This window comes from Lynx canadensis, chromosome B2 (genome assembly GCF_007474595.2).
Source record: "Lynx canadensis isolate LIC74 chromosome B2, mLynCan4.pri.v2, whole genome shotgun sequence".
Lineage (NCBI taxonomy): Eukaryota > Metazoa > Chordata > Mammalia > Carnivora > Felidae > Lynx > Lynx canadensis.
Genome location: NC_044307.1, coordinates 118,820,036 through 118,843,955, shown reverse-complemented (window position 1 = coordinate 118,843,955; position 23,920 = coordinate 118,820,036). Strand labels below are relative to the sequence as shown.

Sequence of the window (23,920 nt, the reverse complement as noted above, 5' to 3'; positions counted from 1 at the left end):
TTTTGTTTTTTATCCGATAAAGCTAGAGGGCTAGGCTTCTGGGTTTGAATCAGAAGTGTAGGTAGTGATGGACATGAAATATATAGGTGGTTTCTCTATCCACAAGATGAGTTTTGCTTTTAGTAGCTAAACTTTACTGATTTACTCAGTACCGTATTAAGTGCCATATTACGCTTTGAGAACTTCTATATCTTTGTGAAAATAAATGTGTTTTTAGCCCAAGTTGACAAACTCTCGCTACAAAATTACAATTTGCCCCATATTGCAAAATTGAGATTTTTTTTTTTCAACGTTTTTTATTTATTTTTGGGACAGAGAGAGACAGAGCACGAACAGGGGAGGGGCAGAGAGAGAGGGAGACACAGAATCGGAAACAGGCTCCAGGCTCTAAGCCATCAGCCCAGAGCCCGACGCGGGGCTCGAACTCACGGACCACGAGATCGTGACTTGGCTGAAGTCGGACGCTCAACCGACTGCGCCAAGCAGGCGCCCCGCAAAATTGAGATTTTATAGGAGTTCGACAAAAATGTTTGGAAGGGAACTTTGAAAGATTAGAGGTTTTTAAACAGGCCACATTCATTAACTTTTTTGTAAAAAAAAAAAAAAAACACACACACACACAAAAACGGTATTTCTTATATTCACTTTCACTTTATTCCGGTTCTTCTCCATAGGTATTTATTGTATAATTTGAATTTGAAATATCAGGTGCTGAAATTCTTTGGGGATTATGAAGATGAACAGGACACGGTCCTGCTCTCTTAGAGCCTAAAATTTGTTGTCTTGTGAATAGAGACAGGAATGGAAATTGTTATGGACCGGGTGTGAGCTGCATTATCTACCATAGGTGTAAAGTCAAATACAGGTACTTCTGATCTGTGTTGTGATCAGTCCTGCTGAAATAAAATTAAGGAGTGGGAAGTAAGAATTTGCCATTTTTGGAAAGATGAAATCACTTTTTTATTCTCATGGAATTTATGTTGTACCCGTTTCCCCACTGGGAAAACCATCGAAAACAATTCTCTGAGATAGAAAGGAAGGGTAGAGATTTAGAGTAGAGGATCCTATGAGGAAACTTCTAGAGGTTGAGAGTTGAGCCTTCTTACCTGTTCCCTGCTTATCTGTAAATTGTGTGGGGTTAACTGCTCTACCCTAAACCCTCCGAGCTCATACACTCCTTTCCTATCTGGGCCACGTTTGCGTTGCAGCTGCCAATAAAATAATATTGTTTCGTTTGATCCTCAGGGGCTTATCTCCAGCACAAGCTGATTCTCAGTTCTTAGAAAATGCAAAGAGGCTCTCCATGTATGGCGTTGACCTACATCATGCCAAGGTACTGTCAACGTAATGGGAAGTGGCATCTTTCCAGTCTGTTGACGGTTTTGAAAGGGCTCCAGTTTCAGAGTGGCCTAGCTCACTTTTAGGAAAAGGCTATTCACCCTTACCCAAGGGTCTCTATAATATTTCTTTAGTGACTAACTGTGGGGTTTGTGCTTATGGAAAGGAGCATTCATTCTCTCCTCTGCCCCCTTACTTCTTTCTCAATCTTTTCAATTAACACCCTTTCATATGGACTCACCTTGAGACTCACCTGTCAGGCATCTTTCCCCCCTGTCCTGGTTTCTTCTGCATCCCCACCTTTTGCTGTGCCAGGTGATGCCTCTCCCCGCCCCTTCTCCCATCCCTGTCTTGGAAGTGGATTGCAGATCCAAAGAAAGGGCCAATGCAGTGTGGATGGGACTGCTTTTGAAAAACCCTCTGGCTAATGAAGGAGCCTGAGGGTCAGGCTCCTCTCTGCGGGCCTGTTTTGTACCACTCCCAAGACGAAAGAGACTGGCCCAGGCCCCAGGGGATGCAACCCCCGCAGCCTAATTGGAGAGGTGGGAAGAGGGCAGAATGATGGACTAGGTGATAGGAGAGAGGGTTTGGGTTGGAAAGATGCCACTAATAAACATCATGTGCTTCCTGACACTACTTCGGGTGATCACACAGTGAGGAGAGTCAAGGAGGAGAGTAAGAGGTAAGGTGAAAGATGGGTGTGGTTTTGAAAAGTGTGTCCAGGGTCCACATGCGGAGGGAACCAACGGTTCCCTAGATGGATGGGGCCTAGAAACCTCAGATTTTATGATTGGAGAAATCTCTTGGAAAGCCCCTCCATCCAAAGATCTCTTCCCTCCCTGGGCCTCGAGTGAATCATTCCTGCTTCGTACTTGCATAGTACTTCATGTTTGCACCGCTCTCTTTTTTTCCTCCATGGCTTCCTTTATTCGACTGTTTTTCCTGGTTACAAAAGACCTACATATACATCATAGAAAGTAGAAGCAAACAGAAGGAAAAAACAAAAACCACTGAACTCTCTTTATTTGGAAATAGGCACTGTTGCTTTTTTGATATGTTTTCTTGTTTTCTTTAAAAAAAAACATCTCTGAGCACTAGAACTCGTGCATTTTTTTCAGTAGGATCACACTATAGGTATCAGTTTGTGAGGAATTCTTTGTTGTTTGTTTTGTTGCTTGCTCTGATAAAAGATTTTTCCACGTCAGTAAATAGTCTCTGACGTCATTTTTAACTGCTGGGTGCTATACACCTTTAATTCTTACAGGTCCTTCCATGGGCTTTTTTAAGATTTAAGACTTGACTGTTTTTATTTACAACTGCATAAAACAGAGTGCAGAGAATGATTTGCCTAAGCCACGTGTTGTTAAGCATTCCCATATCTGCCTCGTTTCTTCTGGTAAATTCTAGGAGGTTAAATGGGACTTCCTACCATTGCGTGTTTTTCAGCTTGTTTCTCTGTGATGGAGACAGGCTGGCTCGGCCGAGAAATCCAAACCGGGGAGGCAGGAGAAGAATGGGTTTGGGACCAAAGAGACCTCAGGTCTCTGCTCTTCTAAACACTGTTACTCTGGCCACATGTAAATCTACATGTTGATCGCTACTTAGAAACCAATTCTTAGATGGCAGTACTACAAGGTTTCACAGTTCTCGTTTTCAAAATTGTACCTTAGAAAAGTAAAAAAGTTGTGGGTCTGTTTAAGCGTAGTTTCTGTTCCTGGTGTGTGAGTAGAAGCAGATTGCTTTTTGAAAAAAATTCAGAGTAACCTTCATCTCTTCATCCTGTTTGTCATCTGATACACTCCGATGATATTTGATAAGGAAAATGTTTGTCGGTTGTTGCAAAGAAACTCTGTAGCAATTTAAAAGAACTTTTCATCAAAGTTTCATCTTTGATTGTCTTGATCATATTTAAGTACGTCTTTAAAAATTTTTTACTAAGAGCTTTTCATGGCACACTGCTATTAGGACAAGTTGAAGAGCATTGAATGGAAGTACTCTTGACACGCAGGTACAGGGGAACCCCAAGATTAGTGTGATAGCTCTGAGCTCTTACCAGCCGCTCTCCCAACTCCTCTGGGTCTGAAGGGGTGAGGGCAGAGAGTGGTTGCCAGAACCCAGAAGGAGAGATCTGTGTGTGGAGAACACTGTCTTCAAGGGAGCCACAGTTGTCACAGGGACACCTCACTGACCTCCCTTCCCTCTTCTCTCTCTCATCTTCTGCAAGAGCTTCACAAGACTGAACCCATTTAGAAGTCCGAGGGCATGGGATCCCTATTGCCACCCATATGTGGCAGCTTCCTCAGGGGGAGTGAATAAGGGACAGAAGGTGCTCCTTTTTTATTAGTTTATTTTTCTGACTTAGTTGCTGAATGGCAGAAGTCAAATATGGAGGACCAAGGCATGCTTTTTGTCTTTCACTTGTTACTCTTCATCTGTAATTTGTATTCACACAGATACTGAGAATTCTGAAGCAATGTGTGCAACAACTGAAAATGAACCGATTTACTTGGTTCCAGATTGTGTTTATTCTTAAATCCGATAAAATAGCTCCAGTGTCCTGCCTAAAGATTGCTTCAGACTAGAGGTGACTTTGTTCAGTGTTTGAAGTCTGCGTTGCCTCCTTACTTGTGGTGAGAACATACTGTCTTGGGCAGCCTTCCGGCTTGCTCCTGTGGCCATGGCCAATGATGTTTCTGGAAAACAACATTTCTGTCTGGTGCCAAGTTGCTTGGGCACCTGTGCCGGATTCATCCCAGCTTTTTTTCTCTGTTCCTAGAGAGAATTGGGGCTGCCAGATTTGGGTGAATAAAGCACCCTATAGATTAAATTTTTAAACCTGCTGGGATTGTCTAATGTCATTTTACCTGTACATATGAATTATTCAAGTGTGGCAGCAGAGAAAGCAATTGGCATCAGTGACTTAGTACTATACTTCTATTTTTTTTTTTTAATTTTTTTTTTCAACGTTTATTTATTTTTGGGACAGAGAGAGACAGAGCGTGAACGGGGGAGGGGCAGAGAGAGAGAGGGAGACACAGAATCGGAAACAGGCTCCAGGCTCTGAGCCATCAGCCCAGAGCCCGACGCGGGGCTCGAACTCCCGGACCGCGAGATCGTGACTTGGCTGAAGTCGGACGCTTAACTGACTGCGCCACCCAGGCGCCCCTATACTTCTATTTTTAAAAAAGTAATATGACTTGTTCTAGATGATTCAGTAACAAGGTAGTCGAAATGTTGCATTCTCGTTGAATTGAGACTTAGATTAAATATGGTGTTTGTTTCAGCAGGCTTGGTGAGAATTTGTTCCATATCATAAGTGATTTCTGAAAATATGAATGTCTCTGAATAATGTTTTCAATTTTACATGTCGTGAATGCGATCCAGTTCTTCCCTTGAAAGTCAGTGATCTGTGTATTTTGAGTATTGGGTCCTCAATATTACTTGAAATGTGAGGAGACACTATGTCACTTTTATCTGTAAATTTATTTGGTTTTTAAAAATCCTTTAGGCTTGTGATTATTGTAAATTGTCATCTATTCCAAGTTAAAATGCTGGGGAGGGAAAACAGTTTGAGTAAATTCAAGACTAGTTTGCAGTCCATTGAAATGCCAGCCATGGGAATGCTATAACGGGGACTGGATGTCAGCACTCTGAGTTATTGAAAAATTACTCGGAAGAATTCAGAGATTCAAAGAGAAATTTTCTGTGAGGGATTGGTGTTTTGCCGAATAGGGGCGTGATTTTAACAGCCATTAGTTAGCATAGCCCATCTGAAATAAATTTGCCTAAAGTAAAATGTCTGAATGCACCTTAAGTTGGGCTGACAGGGTGTCCCCAAGGACTGGGATAGCCTCCAGGAAAACCCTGTCTCTTCAGGATGTCTAAATTGAGCTCTCTTTCCCTTTTTCCCCAGCAGCTCTTGTAGGCAAGCTTCGGAACACAGAAATTATGCCTTTTGGAGAATATTGTGTCCTGTAGTCAGGTGGCTATAACTCTTTGACAAATCGAATTTTGATCCTAGGAGATAAGAGATTGAAGATGTGTTGCGTGCCCTACTGTTTCTATTAACTCGTGTACTGTCACTGATATTTAAATACCAACCTGTTAAATTGGCGTTCCGGGTCATGGTTTAAGGGGGTGGGGGGAGATGATGAGCTTCCTGACCCGTGAAACTTGGACAGCTCTAACCACGGTCAAATGGCTTCTACTTGGCAGGACTCGGAAGGCGTGGACATCAAGCTGGGTGTGTGCGCTAACGGGCTTCTCATTTACAAAGACAGACTGAGAATCAATCGTTTTGCTTGGCCGAAAATCTTGAAAATTTCCTATAAGCGCAGTAACTTCTACATTAAAGTTAGGCCAGCAGAGGTAAGCAGTGTCACGTAGGCCTGGGCATATCTAAACAGCTTCGGTCAGTGTTCTTCTTTATGGCTGTCAGCTGACTTCATTTTTTTCCCAGTGAATTTTAATAAAATGCACTATTCCTTATTTTTTCATGGCAAATAAGGTCAGAGTTCTTAATAATCAACCTGCATGTATATCCATGTTGCTAAAAAAGTAAGAGCCACACCTTTAACAGAAAAGAGAAAGTTGTAAGTGCCTGCTACATAGTGGGGGCCCGTTTTGTTGTTGTTGAATCAACTAAGTGATAAGGTGGTAGGGTGAGTTGTGGACATTGCTTAAAGTCAGCAGTTGTACTTGGTTTTCACAGAAACTAGTATTGAGTTCTATGAAAAATCCATTCTGTATAATCATACTGGATATACATACTAGTATCTCCTTTCTTCAAGAAGAATTACCCCTCACGGAAACATCTGAATTCATGATTTCAGTAGCTTCTAACCAACTCCTTTATCTTACTGATTTACCTTATTGATTTATTCTAGCTCGAACAATTTGAGAGCACCATTGGATTCAAACTGCCAAACCATCGGGCAGCAAAAAGGCTATGGAAAGTGTGCGTGGAACATCATACTTTCTACAGGTAATTTTAATGATACAGCTTAGACTTAATGAGAACAGCTATTGGTACCCTGTACGTATTAAGTGGTGGTTGTGGATACAGGGGCAGATGCGGCAACACCCTATTTTATGATTCTTTGCTTCTCCTCGGTGCCAGATCTCCTTGGCTGTGCCTCGTTGTCACTCACAGCTGGTCTGTTTCAACAGTGGTCCCGGACTCCACTTTCTGACTACAAATGCCTTCCCTTCTAGAAGCGCATTCTTCAAACCCAACTGCCATTCTCTTGCCAGCATCGTTCACCATTGGCTTCATTTTGTTGTTCTTACCAGCTCTCTCCTGTTTAATTTCTTTCCCCAGCCAGCCAAAACCCTGGGGTCTGTCCCTTTGCTACTTTGTCGGGAGGTTCTAACCACTTGCCTTTTGTGCCCATCAGCCTGCTGGTCTCTGTGTCTCGACCTCCCCACTTCTATACCAGTGCTGTAGAGCTCTGCGTTAAACAGCACAGCTGTCCCGATGGACGCACTCACTTTTTGTAAGGGAAAATTGCACAACTCCAGATTAGTGCCTTTACAGATAGATTATTTCTTGTGTCAGCCGGACCCTCAGAGCTACCAGGCAGTGCTTTTACCTCCTTTCCTGTTAAAATATTCCTGGTCTTCTGGAGCCCCTGGGAACCCCGGCCTCTCTGCTCAGATGCCCTCTGCTGGGTGGGGCACTGATTGTAGAAGCTGTAGTCATGAGCATTCTCGGTTTCCTGTACCGTTTTTCAAAACTCTTTAGCCCCAGATTATGTAGCATTCCGCTCTTCTTCTTGTTCATTCTTCCCTTCCTGTTCTGTCTCAAGGGAAAAAATAGTCATTCCCTATGGAAGTCTTGATCCTTCATTTGATTCCTCACATAGGATCGTGCTTTGTATGTTATGTATGTCAAAGGTACGAATGCCTTTGACTTCCTCTTTGGCCAGCAAACATGTCCATATCGTGTTCCTTTAAAAACCAACACAGGGGCGCCTGGGTGGCTCAGTCGGTTAAGCATCCGACTTCGGCTCAGGTCATGATCTCACGGTCCGTGAATTCGAGCCCCGCGTCGGGCTCTGTGTTGACAGCTCAGAGCCTGGAGCCTATTTCAGATTCTGTGTCTCCCTCTCTCTCTCTGACCCTCTCCCGTTCATGCTATCTCTCCCTGTCTCATAAATACATACATACATACATACATACATACATACATACGTACATACCAACCAACACAAACGGACAAGTGAGAAAACCAGATCTCCTTAGACCCCCTAACTGTCTTTAGCTTGGGTCCCACCTCCTTTGTACTTCTTCAAGGGCATATTTCTACATTACTCTTCTTGTTCCTTTTTTTTTTTTTTAATGTTTATTTTTGAGAGTGCATAAGCAGGGAAGGAACAGAGAGGGGTGAACAGAGGATCTGATGAAGGCTCTGCACTGACAGCAGAGAGCCTGACACGGGGCTCAAACTCACGAACCGTGAGATCATGACCTGAGCCGAAGTCTGACACTTAACTGACTGAGTCACCCAGGCGCCCCTCTATGTTACTCTTCTTAGCAAGGAGCACTTTGCTGATCATTTTTTCCCCATTTCCTCCGTCCTGTTCCTGCAGTCTATACAGCTACGTGTCTAGACCCTTCATCTTTACAGTTTTTGCTTTGGGCTCTTGCTTTGCTACCACATACTGGGTGTGTGACTGTGGGTAAGTTACCACCTTCCTGAGTCTCCCTTTCATCATCTGTGTGATGGTAATAATAGTCCCTACCTTATAGGGTTGCTTTGAAAAGCCCGTGAGAAAACACACATGGAACACATGTAGAACTACTTCCGGTATGTAATAACGTTTATCATCATCATCCCCATCATTATCATCCTTATTCTTGGTTTGGTACCACAGTGTGCTGTTTTTAAGGTGAATTATTAGGTGGTACAAGTGACTCTTTCCGGTTAAATAGAGCAGTCTTGACAACAGATATGTTGTCAAACAGACTCGTTTTAGAGAAATGTAACTCCTAAAATATACTTGAATCCACCTGACACAGTTACGCTGGTCACATAAATCTTTGAAAAGCTTATAATTCCTCCTGGTAGCCATGGCACATTTCTACTCCAGACAACTGGAGTCTGCCTCAAATAAAACTAGTAGATGACATTAATGAGCTAAATGACAGTCAAGGCAGGACACATAGCAGGCTTCCCTGTCAGGTAATGATAATGGAGACAGTAATTGTCTCAGAAACGACACGTGCTGTGTTCATTGAGCAAATATTGTTGTCAGACACAGAACCACTTGCTTTACATTGTACCGTGTCATTTATTCCTCACCCCCAGGGAGAAAGTGGCTCAGAGCTGGGTGCCCAGTAAGGAGCACAGGGGCCAAGCACCTGCACAGAGTTGGGGACCTGGCTCTGTGATTCCAGAGCCCACACTGGTCACCTCTATGCTGGTCCTTCCTCTGGTATTCTTCTTTTTTATTTATTATTAATTTTGTTAAATGTTTGTTTATTTTTGAGAGAGCAAGTGCCCAAGGGAGGGGCCGAGAGGGAGGGGGACAGAGGATCCGAAGCAGGTTCTGGGCTGACAGTGGAGAGCCCAACATGGGGCTCGAACTCATGAACTGTGAGATCATGGTTGAAAGTCAGACACTTAACCCACTTGAGCCATCCGGGCGCCCCCCTCTCTGGTATCCTTGCAGCAGGCGTTTCTGAGGTGTCTGTTAGCCATGCGACGCCTCAGGTCCCTCCCTCCATTTTTGCTGACATACCACGACTCTGGTTTAAAAGTAGACCAGTTTGTACCTGCAGACTTTGGAGATAATGGTTAACAAAAGCATTTTTATATCTTTAAACTTATGTAACTTTGCTTACACATGATAGGAAGCAATGTATCTAAAACAGGGCAAATCATAATTTGCCTATAGAGTGCCTCGAATCAAATCTGGATTTTGTTCTGTTTAAGTTTATCACAAAAGATGCAAATGATTTCTTTAGAAAACTAAACTGGCTTCAGATTGAAGCCATTAAAAAAACCAGATCTTTCTATTGATTGATAGCCACTCAGCCAGACTAATGTTAGTAGCACAAGAACGTGATAAAAAGTCGCTATTCCTCCTTGAGTGTTTGATAGAGCCTGTCTCCATTCTAAGTGCTTTACATAGATTAATTCTTTTAATATGTACATTGTTGTAATCTTCACTTTACACTCAGAAAAGCTGAGAAACAGAAGTTAAGAAACATGATTGTGTCCCTGTAGACAGTCACGGGTGGAGATGGAAGTCCGAGCCAAGCCCTGTGGCTCTCAGTGCCCATAAGTGTTCCCACTCTGCTGTACTTCCTGGTTGTGTTTACAGTGGACATGTTTCCTTCTTTTTTTTTTGTTTTGTTTTGTTTTTGTTTTTGTTTTATTTTTCCCTCAGTGCTTTGTGGTGGTGGTGGTGGTAGAGGTGGCGGCGTGTAAACAGGATTAACACGAGGTTCTTGCAGCTTGGCATTAAACTCTCATTTAAACTTGGCATTGTAGATCCAGGCTAATTCCAAGTGAATTAGTGTCATCAGCCGCTTCATAGAGAGCTTTGCTATTAACGGTATGATTGACTTCACTAAGTGATGTGTGTGGGTTTGTCTTAAAATTTCCTTTATTTTTCATGGGTGAAAAAACCAATAATACCTGACTTGTAATGGGAGGATTTTTTATAAAATTGTTACCATGCTTCTTGAGCAGTCAAGTATGTGAAAGTTAATTTCTTTTGTGATGTGTCATTAGGTCGTCTTGCTCAGGACCTTTAAAGCTATAGGATAATTAGTTCCTTGCTTATGGCTTTTAAATTCCCAAAAGCGAAATGATGTCTTATAGTGATTTATTTAAATTCAAGTTAGTTAACATATGACGCCCAGTGCTCATCCCAACAAGTGCCCTCCTTGATACCTGTCACCCATTTAGCCCATCCCCCCACCCCCGCCCCTCCGGTAACCCACAGTCTGTTTTTTGTATTTAAGAGTCTCTTACGGTATGCCGCCCTCTCTGTTTGTATCTTGTTTTCCTTTCCCTTTTGATGTTATTTTTATGAAGGTGGGGTCTGAGGTAGTAAATAAAAGTAATATCAAAAGGAAATAATTGTTAAGCGATCTTGAAATATTTTGTTGCTTGGCCTACGTTTCTGTAGAAAATTTATTTGCATTGTCGTTGACTTAAGTCACCAAAAATGTTCTTTTAGAAAAAGCTAATAAATGTCTATGTTCAGTCCATTTTTGTCTTGATATTTGTTTCTATTTAATTGCAGCTTCATTACTTAAGGATTTCTTTGTTATCAGAAAATTAATCTGTAAGCTAATACTTTGTGTATTTGGTCACAGGTGCCACTTGGGCAAGGAAGTGTTTTATCTCAAGTTGAAATAAATAAAATAATACTTTAGTTAATGACTTTCCTAATTTTACATTGGTACACATATCTGTTTTTAAAACATTTGCCTTGTATTTCTTGAATTATTTCTTTAAGTATTTTTTTACAAAATGCATTAAGTGGATAATTATTCTGATATGCATTTAAATGGGAACCAATCATCTATTATTACCTTAAAGAAAAACAAATTAGACCAAAGAAAGAAATACGGTTGTATAGAATTCTCCTCACCTGGACTTAGATATTTACCTGGTAACATATCCCAGTCTATATAAAAAAAAAAATTAATGTTTATTTTTGAGAGAAAGCGAGAGAGGGAGAGAGTGTGTGTGTGTGTGTGTGTTGGGGGGGGGGATGGGGGCAGAGAGAGAGGGACACACAGAATCCAAAGCAGCTCTAGGCTCAGAGCTGTCAGCACACTGACAAGGGGCTCGAACTGACGAACCGCAAAATTATCACCTGAGCCAAAGTTAGATGTTTAACTGACAGAGCCACCCAGCAACCCCCCCCCCCCGCCCCTAGTGTATATAAATGAGAGCCCACTTTCGTAACTGGGGAAAAAATAAAACAATGTCAGTTTACAAAGCATTTTTTGTAGCAGTGGGATTGTTTTATGTTTATGAAACTAAGACTGAAATATTCATCAGTAGTTCTCTCAGTGTGTCAGAAGTTCTAGAACTTATAGCCCAACTTCCCTCCTCCAATATCCTGGCATAAGAGAATTCAAAAGCTATTCTTAAATGCTGTGACTGTGTAATACTAAGAAAGAGAATTCTGAAAAATGGATAGACAGACATGTCTTTGGATTTTCTGGCTACTTAAATTCAGGTGCCCTCTAGGAAATGGTGACAGTGGGATTCTGTCTCGTGATCTGGTCTGTATTTATTGAGCATCTGCTCTATATGGGACCTAGCACAGATCCCGTGTGAAGTTATATAAAATAAACTAATACCCAGAAAGTCAGAAAACACTGATGGAAGTTTTCTTAATTTTCTTTAAAATTGTTTTCTGAAGACTGAAGTCTCTTGATCTTCTTTCTTTGTGAGTTCAGTTAATTTTATAGGAGAGGAAAATGAAATCTTTAAAAAGATCTATCTCTTTATGTATCCTGTACGATTTTTCATAATTCACACAAGCAGGTATCCTGTTTCTAGTTTCAATTTTTTTTTAATTTGAGAAGGGTTTAACAGTGTTTGATAAGCACCACTGGGCCTAAAGGGGTGTCACCTCTGCTGGGGGTGGGGAGCAGTGACTGGAACTGGAAACGGGAGATCCCGGTAAATCCCTGTGTGAGGCTCCTCATTCTAGGAAGATGTGGCCTTTGGTTGAGAGATGCCATTCACTGAGGTGAGCCTACAGATGGGTGCCAGATGCCTCCAGCCTAACTCTTCTCTTTATCGCCTGTCTTTTTTTTTTTTTTTTTTTAAATAATTCTACTTCATTGGGTAAGATAACTTCACATGAGACCTATCCTTGTCACCTTCATGTGTACGATGGATTATTGACTGCAGATCTGTAGAGCTTTTTCGTCTTCACTGAAACTTCATGCCCAGTGACTGGTAACTCCCCATTTTGCTTTCCTTGCAGCCCCCAGTAGCCACCAGTCCAGTCTGAATCTATGAATTTGGCTGTTCTGGGTACCTGGTGGAAGTGGAATCATGCAGTCCTTGTCTTTCTTATCTGGCCTTTTCACTTATGCATAACATCCTCAAGGCCCATCCATGTTGTTGTGTATTGTGTGCAGAATTTCCTTTTGTTTTTGTTTTTTCTTTCTTTCGTAAGGCTAAATAGCATTCCGCTCTGTGTAGATACCACATTTTCCTTACCTATTCACCTGCCAGTGGATATTTAGGTTTTTACCACATCTTTGCTATTGTGAATAGTGCTGAAATGAACATGGGAATACTACTAATTTCTCTTCAAAATCTTGATTTGAGGTTATTTTTGATAAATACCCAGAAGCAGGATTAGTTGGGTCATGTGGTAATTCTATTTTTAGAATTTTGAGGAACTTCCATCTCATGTTTCATAACTTCTGCCCCATTTTGCATTCCCACCAACAATGTGCAAAGGTCCCAGTTTCTCCACATCCTTGCCAATACTTGTTGTCTTTAGTTTAAAAATTGGGGTGAGGTGGGTGGTTTCTTTTGGGTCACCAATGCATATTTCCCCTTTGAAGTATTCTTTAGAAATACTGCTTTTTTCCTCTGGTTGCTCTTCCATTAACTAGAGTGTACTTCGTGAATAAATGATAAAGAGGTGATTTAGCCATCTTGTTTTTCAAGGATGAATATTTCTTACTGTGGTGATGAGCTTGCCAGTGACCCTTTTTTCCTATAGATCATTGCTTTCTTACAGAGTGTTCTTCGATCCCTATTTAACTGGATTGCTAGGTAGGGAAACCCTGTCATAGCTCATCGGGAGATAGTGCATCGCAAGTGACCACATTTCTCACCTGCTTCTATGATTCATGATCAGGATGCTGAGATATTTAATTCCTCAGCTGTTAGAGAAAAAGAATAGAGAGCACAAATAAGAATTCTGGTCTATATTTCTAGTATTTCAGAATTCTAATTTATGAATATACAACTTTTCCCAAAGTACAGGTTGAGGCACTGGCCCTCATCAGAGTGTATTCTTAGCAGCAGCATTGGTGTCTCCTTTGAAAATCTATTGGCCGAAGGTGGAAGTTTTTAAGAAACTCATTTGCTACCTTATATGAATAGATTAACACCACGACAGCCAGAGTGTCCTGGCTCTTCTCTTCTCAATTTAATTCTGAGATACAGTTTTTCTGGGTTAATGTCAGTGAGAATCTCGTGTTGATGGAGAATCGCCTCTTGTGTTATTACAAGTAGCTTTACCTTGCTTGAATCTCTCTTTGTTGCTTTTAAGCAGAAGATGATGTCTTAAAAATTTTTTTTTTTTTTGCGTAGAAGTTCTAAAAATACTTGAAATGTATTTTTAAGTATTTAAAAATCTTAAAAATTTAAGAAATCACTCTTTGGAGAATGAAAGGAAAAATTTTATGGAGTTCATACTCTGGAATTATCAACTAAAGTCTTCTCATTTAATAAATGGTATAAGAGTGCTAAGATTATTTTTTTAAGACATTTTGCCAACTCTTGATTAGACCATGAAAGTGAGACCATTCCAGTTGTCTGCCAGACAAGACTGACTTATTTACTAAAAACGTACTTTTGCATAAGTCTGGGAGTATTTGACATCAAGAAAATTTGACTTCATTCGTTACAAACCCAGGGTTTAAACAGTGAAATTGTGCTGGTAAGAAAGGATATAAGTCATTTCTACAGATCTACTGTGTGTGATGTTCTTCATGGGAAAGCATCACTTGATGGAATGGATTCCTGAGTTGGATGTTCTTTCCCATGGGAAATAGACATAAATATTGAGAATTACTAATGGTAATGGATCGCCTCTTGGCACTTATAGCTCGGAGCAAGAATTCAGACATATGTGTTTATATAAATGATTTAAGCTAATACAAATAAATATCCTTTGATATACACTGAGAACAGCTGCTCTTTTGCTCAGGTTGAGGAAAATACATTATTCATGAATACACGAGTGTGGATTTAGTCATCTTAATCACTATCCTAAAGCTCTGTATGTAGGAGGGTTTATAAATGATGTTCTTTTTCATTAGAAAGTTTAGGCAGCCTTTTGTTGTGTAGATTGAGTAATCTTAGTAAAATGAGATAAAATGTAAACTTCTGTCATCTTTTTAAAAAAGAAAATTCATAAAGTCTCCTTTTTGTTTCTTTTGTTTCCCCCTACAGGCTTGTGTCTCCAGAGCAGCCACCAAAGGCCAAGTTCCTGACCCTGGGGTCCAAATTCCGCTACAGCGGCCGCACCCAAGCCCAGACCCGCCAGGCAAGCACCCTCATTGACAGGCCAGCGCCACACTTTGAGCGTACCTCTAGCAAACGGATCTCCAGGAGTCTAGATGGAGGTAAACACATTTGTGATAGTTTGTATTCCGTTAATCTTTCTCTGATCCAGTGGGATCAGAAAGTGTTGATCTAGTTAATGAGGTCCTCAGAAATGTCCTGGAAGGATAGCTATTTTCTCTGAGTAAATAAAATAATATTTCTTATATTCACAAGAAGAGTTTTATAGTGTTTTCAAGCTGTCATTCTGAACCTAATTTTCTTTGTACTGTCAGTGCACACAAATATTAAGAATCATCATGGGTAAGATGTTGGACAAATACATGGTTACTGATCTGACTTAATTATGATGTGTTTTATGTGTCTTAATTTCTTGAACTTGTTAATTAATGGTGAAAGTGGAATTCGGAGGGTTTTGGTATGGTAACATAAGAACCTTATTTAAAGGAACTTTAAAATATTCTAATTTTATGAGTTAAAAACTCTTACTAAAGCTTACCAAACTTCTTAGCATATGAGAAAGCAACCACCACTTCCAAGGATTAACTTAAATGTAGTGTTTTAACAAAAAAGAAAGGAAATACAGTATAATCGTTAGTTCTTTCAGCGAAGTGGGGGGAGGTTATGTATAAATTTGTATATTTTTTGTTAGAATTCTTATTAGCTACAGGTTTGCAGTTTTATATATTTTATGTATGGAAATAAATTGACATTCCTTTCCTTCATGTATGTATTTTATTAACCTAATTTTGGGTAAATAGTCAGTTTTCTATAAAAGAGCTGAAAGAGAGACAGAGAGAGTCCCAAGCAGGCCCCGTGCTGCCAGCACGAAGCCCGATGCAGGGCTTGAACCCACGAACTGTGAGATCAAGACCCAAGCTGAAGTCAAGAGATGGACGCTCAACTGACTGAGCCACCCAGCTGCCCCTTTTATGTTAGGATGAATGTTTTATAAAGAACTTCATTTTACTTTCTGCCTAGAAGAAACCAATTGATGTGGGTGACTTTCTCCCAGAAAGTAGTTTTCCAACATTTTTTGGTTGATTAATCTCAAAACCTATGTAAAAATAGTAATAGTAAATTTAAAATTTTGTTTTATTACTGGGGCGCCTGGGTGGCTCAGTCGGTTAAGCGTCCAACTTCGGCTCAGGTCATGATCTGGCGGTTTGTGAGTTCGAGCCCCACGTCAGGCCCTGTGTTGACAGCTCGGAGCCTGGAGCCTGCTTCAGATTCTGTGTCTCCCTCTCTCTCTACCCCTACCCCACTCTCTCTTTCTCTCTCTCTCTGTCTCTCTCAAAAATAAATAAACATTAAAAAGAAATGTGTTTTACTGCTGTTGATCATAGAAAACCTTTCTTGCTTATTACATTTTTCTGACATATGAACAAGAGCAACTTTTAAGTAGCTGAAACAGATCTGCTAGTAGATAAAAATGCTTTTTCATATGTATACTTGCTAAGTTTTTTTTAATCTAGTTGATCTGACAATGTCACATCAATTTCAGATATACATTTCAGATATACAATATAGTGATTCCCCACAAATGTAGCTACTATCTGTCACTATAGAAAACTATTACAGTATCATTGACTGTATTTTGTATTCTGTACCTTTTATCACCATGACTTACTCATTCTATAACCAGAATCCTGTCTGTGTCTCCCACTCCCCTTCACCCTTTTTTCCCCATCCTCTGACCCACTTCTCTCTGGCAGCCATCCAGTCTCAGAATTTATAGGTCTGATTCTAAAAATGCTCTCTCCTAAATGGATTGACACCCCTTGGCCTTGATCTACTTTTCCCAGAATAAACTTGGAGAACAGATCCAGGCAGACATACAGAGATACTTCCAAGGATTTGTTGGTGGGCATTTGTCTATGTAGTTATTCAATCTTGATTCTGGAGAATCTCCCATATAGTTTCAAGACTACAAATAGGCAAGGGGGTCATAAACTGTGGTTCAAATAACTATCTGTTTTTCCAAATGTAGTGATTTAAATTTATTGAGATTTTGATGTGTGATAGCTGTCCGTGTATCTTTTAGGTCGTCAACAACTGAACACTTTTTTTCAAGTAAATGTGACAAATGTTCCTGCTTGTGGAAGTATTTCACAAGCCTTGCCCCTTGCCACAGAGAATTTGTATAAGTGCTGAATAACCTATAATCAGTGTTGGTTAATGCCCTGAGAGAAGTCACTCCCCTTTCTGGAATACTGTCTGTTTCAGCCTTTGTTTTAAACTGTGAGACTTTATAACTCTTATACTGCAAATTTTAGAGTTAAGAAAGAGCAGTGAACCACTGTTTTGAGATCTATAAACTGTGCTCAAGGAAGCCCACCATCTTGTGTGAGCAGTTAGTGCAGAGGGTTATAGTAGGTCTGTATCTGAAAACAATGATTTGTACAAGTAAGAGCAGCAAACATGCACAGTGATCCATTATTTTTCCTTTTGTGTTTTGGACACTGTCATTCATCAGATGGGCAAGTGATCAAAAGGATTATTGTGTTATTGTGAAAAATAGAAGGCTTTTCATGCCAATACATGACGAGCCAGTGAACTATTTGGTTAGGGCTTTTGGTCTCCCCTTTTCCCTCCCAAAGCAAAGCTAGGCCGCAACCTGGTACTGAGCTTTCTTTTTGCCACCACTCCCCATCAGTATACCTTTTATCTGCTGTTGCTGACCTGCGTCGTATTTTCTTTTTCCTACTTAGTTTTTAAGTCAGGCTAGACTAGTTTAGGTACATAAATATTTCTCACTTGAAGTTTTGACAGATTGAAATAAATCATCCAGTGATTACATACAAGCTAAAAATCAACATGATGTCTAAGGTCAAGCATTGAAATAAAACTCTAAAACTTTTTTAGAACAGTGTGATTCCGAGATTGGAAAATCAAGCCAAAAAGGAGGCAAGTCAGTCATTTAAGAGAACAACCAAGATGCATGTGAGAGTGAGGGAGACAACGACTTCCTGAAAATGGGGAATATAATAAGCAGGACACTACCTTGGATTGGGTCATGGGAGAAGAAGGCCCATCTGGCGAAGAACCATTTGGGCTGAGATGTGAAGGATGAGGGGGAACTAGCCAGGAGTAGAGCAGTAAAGCATTCCAGGTAGCAGGAGCATCAGGGCTGAAGGTTATAAGATTAGGGAGAGCTTAATACAGTCCAGGAACAGAAGGAAGGCTAGTTGGAGCTTTAGTAAACGAGGGGAGAGATAGGTGGCAAACAGTTCATGCAGGGCCTCGCAGGCCATGGAGAAGAATATGGTTTTTATTCTAGTGCTACTGAAGGATGTGTGTGTGCATTACATACATGTGTGTGCAGTTCTGCAAGCATGTAAGTGCACCGTGTTACTCCCTACCCCCGCCCCCCACCACATGATGTTACCTCTTTAAAAAAATCACTTGGCGCAATGTCAAGAATGATTGATAGGACAAGAGAGGAAGAGGCAGACTGGTTAGGAATACTCCAGGTGAGAGCACTAGTGATCTTGTCTTGGATGATAGTAGGCCATTTAGCCATATGGCACCATAAGCTCAGTGCCTGGGGCCTACAGGCTCCTCAGGATTCTACAAGTGTTTGAGACCTAAAAAGTTATTTTGCTTCAAAATGCAAAAAACAACACAAACAACCCACCCCCCCCTGCATAGTGAAATTAATAAATTTTTATTTTTTTAATGTTTTAATTTATTTTGAGAGAGACCGTATGCAAGCACAGGAAGGGCAGAGAGAGCAGGAGAGAGAGAGAATCCCAAGCAGGCTCCATGCTGTTAGCAAGGAGCCTGACACAGGGCTCATCCCATGAACCATGAGATCATGACCTGAGTTGAAATCATGAGTCGGATGCTTAACCAACTGACCCGCCCAGGCACCCTGAAATTAATGTCTTTAAAAGCATGCAAAATATTTTTCCAGTTTCATTATGTAACTTTCATATTCATTAAAATTTCTGTATCATTACATCTAAAACCATTTCTAGGTCAGTTTCCCATTTTGCAACAGTTTCTGAGTGTGTGTAATGGGTACTTAGAAATCATAAGTTAAAAGAGCTACTCATAGCCTATATTTTCTGAGGGAAAATTACTGAAGTCTTTTGAAAAGTTAAAAAAAAGAAAATAATTATACTTAATGTAAGATTTGGTGTGGGCTTTCAAAAGTGTGAGTCCTTAATGGCTGTCAAAGTCTTAAAAGTGACCTGGTTAGTAAAGTAGGAGGAGGGAGAACTAGCCACATTTAAATTCAGCTGGACTTTGATGGTCGTAAGGGATAAAGGCAGAGACTTCAAGGTTTGTGGCTTGGGTAACTGGGTACAAGTAGAAGTGTGGTATCTGGTGAAAAAGGCAAGGCTAGGGAAGGTGCAAGGTTTGGACAGGGCACATGAAGGGTGTGGGCCAAGACATTTCTTGTGATACACAGATTACAGGTGCTTGATGCTTCCCCAGTTCCATATGGTGGATCACACCCATTGCCCTCCGAGAGCTTGCAGCCTAAAGGCCTCATGTTTACTGCCCTTCTCTGGGGCATAGAACCAATGCAAACCTCACCATGTCAGTCAAGCACTTTTCATACAAGTGAAATAACCTCAGTGGGTGGGGTTTGGGGAAAAAGCTACAGATGGGTAGAGGCTTTGTCGCTGCTACTCACTTGCATTTGTTGGAATGTGATGCCGTCTTGGGTTGACCTGCCATATGGCAGAAATTTCAGCACAATATATGTCCCTGCTCATGTGCAGGAGGAATGAAGGAAAAGCACACGAGGGCCAGGTTTGCTGAGGCAGGGGGTTGGATTGGATTTATTGTAGGTCAAATTGAGGCACTCTGGAGGGAGGTTAGAAAAATGAAAACTATTAAAAATAAGCACAGAAGTTAATTTGTAAAATGGACTTTTGCTGTCTTGTCATAATTTTGAATGATACACAAATTAATGCTTCCTTTATGGAAGAATTCTGAAAACATATTTGAAGCAAATCATTTCAATCTCTAGATAATTGTTTGTTGCAATAAATAGATTTAGAAATAAGTTTAGGAAAGATCAAAGAGGCCTTACAGAATTAAAATATTCCTCATTTGGGGATTTTGACACAGTGCCCAACTCTGTCTCACCTGGTCTTAGAGCTCCTCCTACTGGCCAATTCCATGATCAGACTGAAGCCTTCCAAAGTCTGATTGGAGAGCCTGGTGTAGTTTCATGGGTTAAAATTCAGAATATGTTTAGAATTTGGTAAAAATTTAAAAATGAATGTGATATGTTGGAATCTTCAGAGCTCAAGCAATGCTCCTGTTCCTGTTAATGTCTACATGCTGCCTGTTCATCTGTGTAAGAGGGGGCAATTCCATAAACTTTGAGTATTTCAGTGTCCTAAAGTATTCCAAATGATCTTTCTTTACTAGCTCCAGTTGGTGTTGTTGATGAAAGTCTTATGAAGGATTTTCCTGGCCCTGCTGGGGAGGTTTCAGCATATGGCCCCGGAGCTGTCAGCACCGCCATGGTACAGGATGGGGATGGCAGAAGGGACCTCAGGAGCCCGACTAAAGTCCCACATGTGCAATTCGTTGAAGGAAAGGTATGGTAAATTAGTAGAACATGTGATTTTAAATGTGTACTTAGACTAGAGGCTGTTACATTTGTTGTTTCAGAACTCAGGTATCGTTTAAAATTAGTCTATGTATGTTCTCTGCTGATAAAAGTTCCCCATTTTCAGGTACATGTAGGCTCCTGCTGGTCTGAACAGTCTCTCTAGCCTTTTTCTGATTGTTGTTCAAAGCAAAATATTTCAATGTAATTTATATTGGTGCAAGCAAGTAATTTAGTGGCCTAGTATTTGTGACTGTCTTCACAATCATCCTATTTAGTTAAATCCCTAAATTATAAAAGCTGTGGTGATCTGAAATGTGTATTTGTTTGTAAATTTGAAAGCATAACCTGTGTTGGGTATTTTAATTATGTTGACTTGAATTTTTTTTTTGAAATGAACAAAGATGGTCTTTATGAAAAATGTTATTTTTCATTCATCTCTAGCTGATGATGAAGAAATTCTTAAGCAAAGGGTGACTGGTGAATAGTGAATGAGAGAATGGTGTGTTGGGGCACACTCCGTAGGGAGTGGAGAAGTAGCCTGTGTTGTGTTTTCAAATTTGTCACTATTTTATGATCCCTTCTTCCCTTGGGCACGTGAAGTCACTTAGAGGTTGATTTGAAGAGGCTTTGAGTTCATCAGATCTCTTTTCTGTATCTACACAAAGCAACTTTTTTATAGAGAACATTGGAAGTGAACACGAAAAGGAAATTCTGCTATCGATTTTATAATGCTTTCTAAATTTTAACTTTTGAAAATGTTAACGACCTGCAACATAAATGTATAAAGAACCTACTAGTAGCTGCCAGTGGCTCAGGAATTCCTGCGCTGACCACCTGTCTACATAGAGCAGGGTTCGGGGACCATGTGAGCCCTAATGTCCCCAAGGAGCACCATGCCATCACGTCCCCCGAATACCTGTGTGAAAGTACTTGTGACTGTCATACCAAAAAAATTATTTGGTTGAAAGTCATTCAGTTAAAAATAACAAATTCTGACCAACAAAATATCCTTCAACCAATGTAAAGTTGTCGGAATCTTTTAGGATTATGCTAATGAGGCACCCAGGAGAGTGACTGCTTCCATCTGAAACCAAAGAGCTCAGGGATTCAGAGTCTCAGTACCCTTTTGCCTACTTAATTTGATGCACGTAGTTATTTTTAAAAAGTTATTTTAAATTCCAAAGGAAATTCTGTTTATGTTCAACAAATGACGAGGTGCGCTGGTCTTTTTGCCAGTGCTTTGAAGCATTGATTTAAATGCAACCAGATTTAAAAGTAAGAATGTTACTTGAGTTTCATTGGATCTCTTTGCAACCAGTCAGAGAACAATAATGAAATCGGTCTATACCTATAAATTTTATGTGATACAAGTAGTCCAGTTTTTCTCTTAAAAGTGGATCATGTAATTCATGTTCTAGCTGTGCTGTGTTGATAACAATCCCTAATTCAGAGTACAAGTTTTCACTAACTACCCATTTCTTCTTTTTCTCTCTTGCCTCTGTTTCTCCTTTGAACGTATCTGTTGTGTTCATTTCTCATTCCATCATGGTTTTGCTCCTGAGAATAGCCTGTTTCCATATGCCCACCTTCACCACTCATTTGCTGTGTTTCATCTCTTTCCCCAAACCTGTTGCCAGTCCCCGAAATGGACTTGCTTTCAGACATTTCGGAGGAAGACCCCTTTGGGGAGGCCGACGAGGTCACTCTCGACAGCTTAGAGCTCCCTTCCACAGGTGAACCGTCAGAGCAGGGGGACTGTGAAGTGCCCACCCTCGATTCTGTCTTGGCTCCTGTTGCAGCCCCCCCTCAGCCTGACTGTCCTCCCACCCGTGAGAAGCCTCTAAAAGAGGCTGACCACAGAGATTCTGAATTTGGGTACTTTTCCTTCAGGTTCTGCAAGTGCTTTCCGCCTAGCTTCCCCTCCCTTCTCGATGAAGACGGTTATCTTGCTTTCCCCAGCCTCCCCAAAGTCTGGGTCTCCTTCCTCCCCACTGATGTCCAGCACTACATTCCTATTACCTCCCCTTCATTCCTTCCTTCCCTCATCCTTATCTTTGGACTACTTCTCTCTGCTTCTCAGTCAGTGCCTTTTTCTCTCACCTTTTCCCTTCCTCTGGCTCTGTCCCTCTGCTATCTGGAGGCTAAAGCCACTTCCTTTAATGTTTCTTATGACTGTGACGTGAATGACAAAACAGAGGAAGAGGAAGCAGTTGCTGGCACTCCTACATAAGCTTGAGTTTGTGGGGCCAACAAAACTACACCTCATTTTATGTCTTCATAATGTAGAGTGTAAACATGTGCATAAATTTCACCACCGATTACCCTCAAAGTAGTATGAGCCACACATTTTCACATACAGTGTTTTAGTGCATGAGAAATACATGTAAATAAGCACGTGCCCTCCACTGATTTCCATAGACCAGGTCCACACGTTCTAAGTTGAGAGCAAAGTTATGATAGGATGATTTTGTAAATATCTAGACCATGCTCGGTCTTTGTAAAAAATGTTTTAAATGTAAAAAATAAGGAAACCTGTGTTCCCCTTACCAATCCATAATGGGGTCTGTTTGTTTTGCAGATATCAGTGCTGTTCCTTTAGGGTGGAAGCTGTTTTGATGTAGAACTTAGGACACAGTGGACATAACTGTCACTGATGTGTTTTAGTACAACTCCTTAGCATTGTTACTTCTCTTTAGAAAGCCAAGCTCGTTCTTCTTGCATTTATGAGGATGTATCTGTAACCTTTTACTCCTGACATTTATAGGCCTAATCTCAGAAATTCCCTGTCTCCCTATTATTGTACCGTTTGGGAACCAGATGAATTTCGGTTAGTTTTTGTTGTGGTGGTCATTGTTTTAACACTAAATCATGTAGTTCTATGAAAGGGTCAACTGTCAAGTATTTGTAAGGAAGATACTAGTTTCTTTTGAAGAAATACATATGAAGAATGAAACACAGCTCTTTGAAAATTTAGACGATTATCCTTAAGGTTGGGCTTCTTAGCGTCCTTTTATGTAAAATTAGGTGTCTGGTTTGAGGATTTTTTATCCCTTTATAGGGCTACCACTGCTCTACTAGGTTAGTACTAACGTGTGCAGTATGTTTTTGTTTTGCTAAATGTGGTCTGAAGACTTAGTGTCTCATGTCCTGTGGGTACTGTCCACAGAGGAGACCACAAAAATTTAGAGCACACTTGAAGAAGACTGTAAAGGTAATGCTATGATTAGGCATAGTGGGAGAAACCACTATTCTTAAAGGTTACCTGAAGAATGCCACAGATTGGCATTGTAGAGAATTAAATATTGACGAAGGAATTGGAAGATGATCCTTAATCGGTTGTTGGGTAGCTCTGTCTTCTATTTCCCTTCGGATAAAAAGATCCTCTGGACTCCCTGCTTACCTCAAACATACTTGAATGGTTTGAAGAAAAGAAAAAAAAAAAAAACCAGCATTTTGAACTCTCAGATTTGACACTATCATTCCAGTTAGGAAGAGAAGGAATATATATGATCCTGCTGTAATGAACATGTAAGGGTTAAACTGCTGTCTTTCGGTCTCCGAATCATTATTTTTGTTTCTTGCTATGCCTTTCCTTGAAGTCAGTAGTCATTTCTGTTTTTATTTATTTATTTAAATTTTTAAAATTTTATTTATTTAATACATTAATTTATGTATTGACATACAGTGTTCCATTAGTTTCAGGTGTATAACAATGA

General features: G+C 40.5%; 1 protein-coding gene across 20 annotated transcripts in view; it reads left to right on the top strand.

The window, feature by feature from the left end:
• The window catches only part of EPB41L2 (erythrocyte membrane protein band 4.1 like 2), a 261,971-nt gene that overhangs the window by 199,212 nt on the left and 38,839 nt on the right, over positions 1-23,920 (top strand). For 19 of the 20 annotated variants that reach the window (XM_030316339.1, XM_030316337.1, XM_030316332.1 and 16 more), the window contains 5 exons: positions 1,246-1,333; positions 5,554-5,706; positions 6,225-6,322; positions 14,516-14,688; positions 20,018-20,190. In XM_030316339.1, coding sequence (XP_030172199.1) covers positions 1,246-1,333; positions 5,554-5,706; positions 6,225-6,322; positions 14,516-14,688; positions 20,018-20,190 — 685 coding nt within the window. Of the gene's footprint in view, positions 1-1,245; positions 1,334-5,553; positions 5,707-6,224; positions 6,323-14,515; positions 14,689-20,017; positions 20,191-21,771; positions 23,650-23,920 lie in introns of those variants that run through there. The other variant, XM_030316344.1, reaches the window with a different exon arrangement.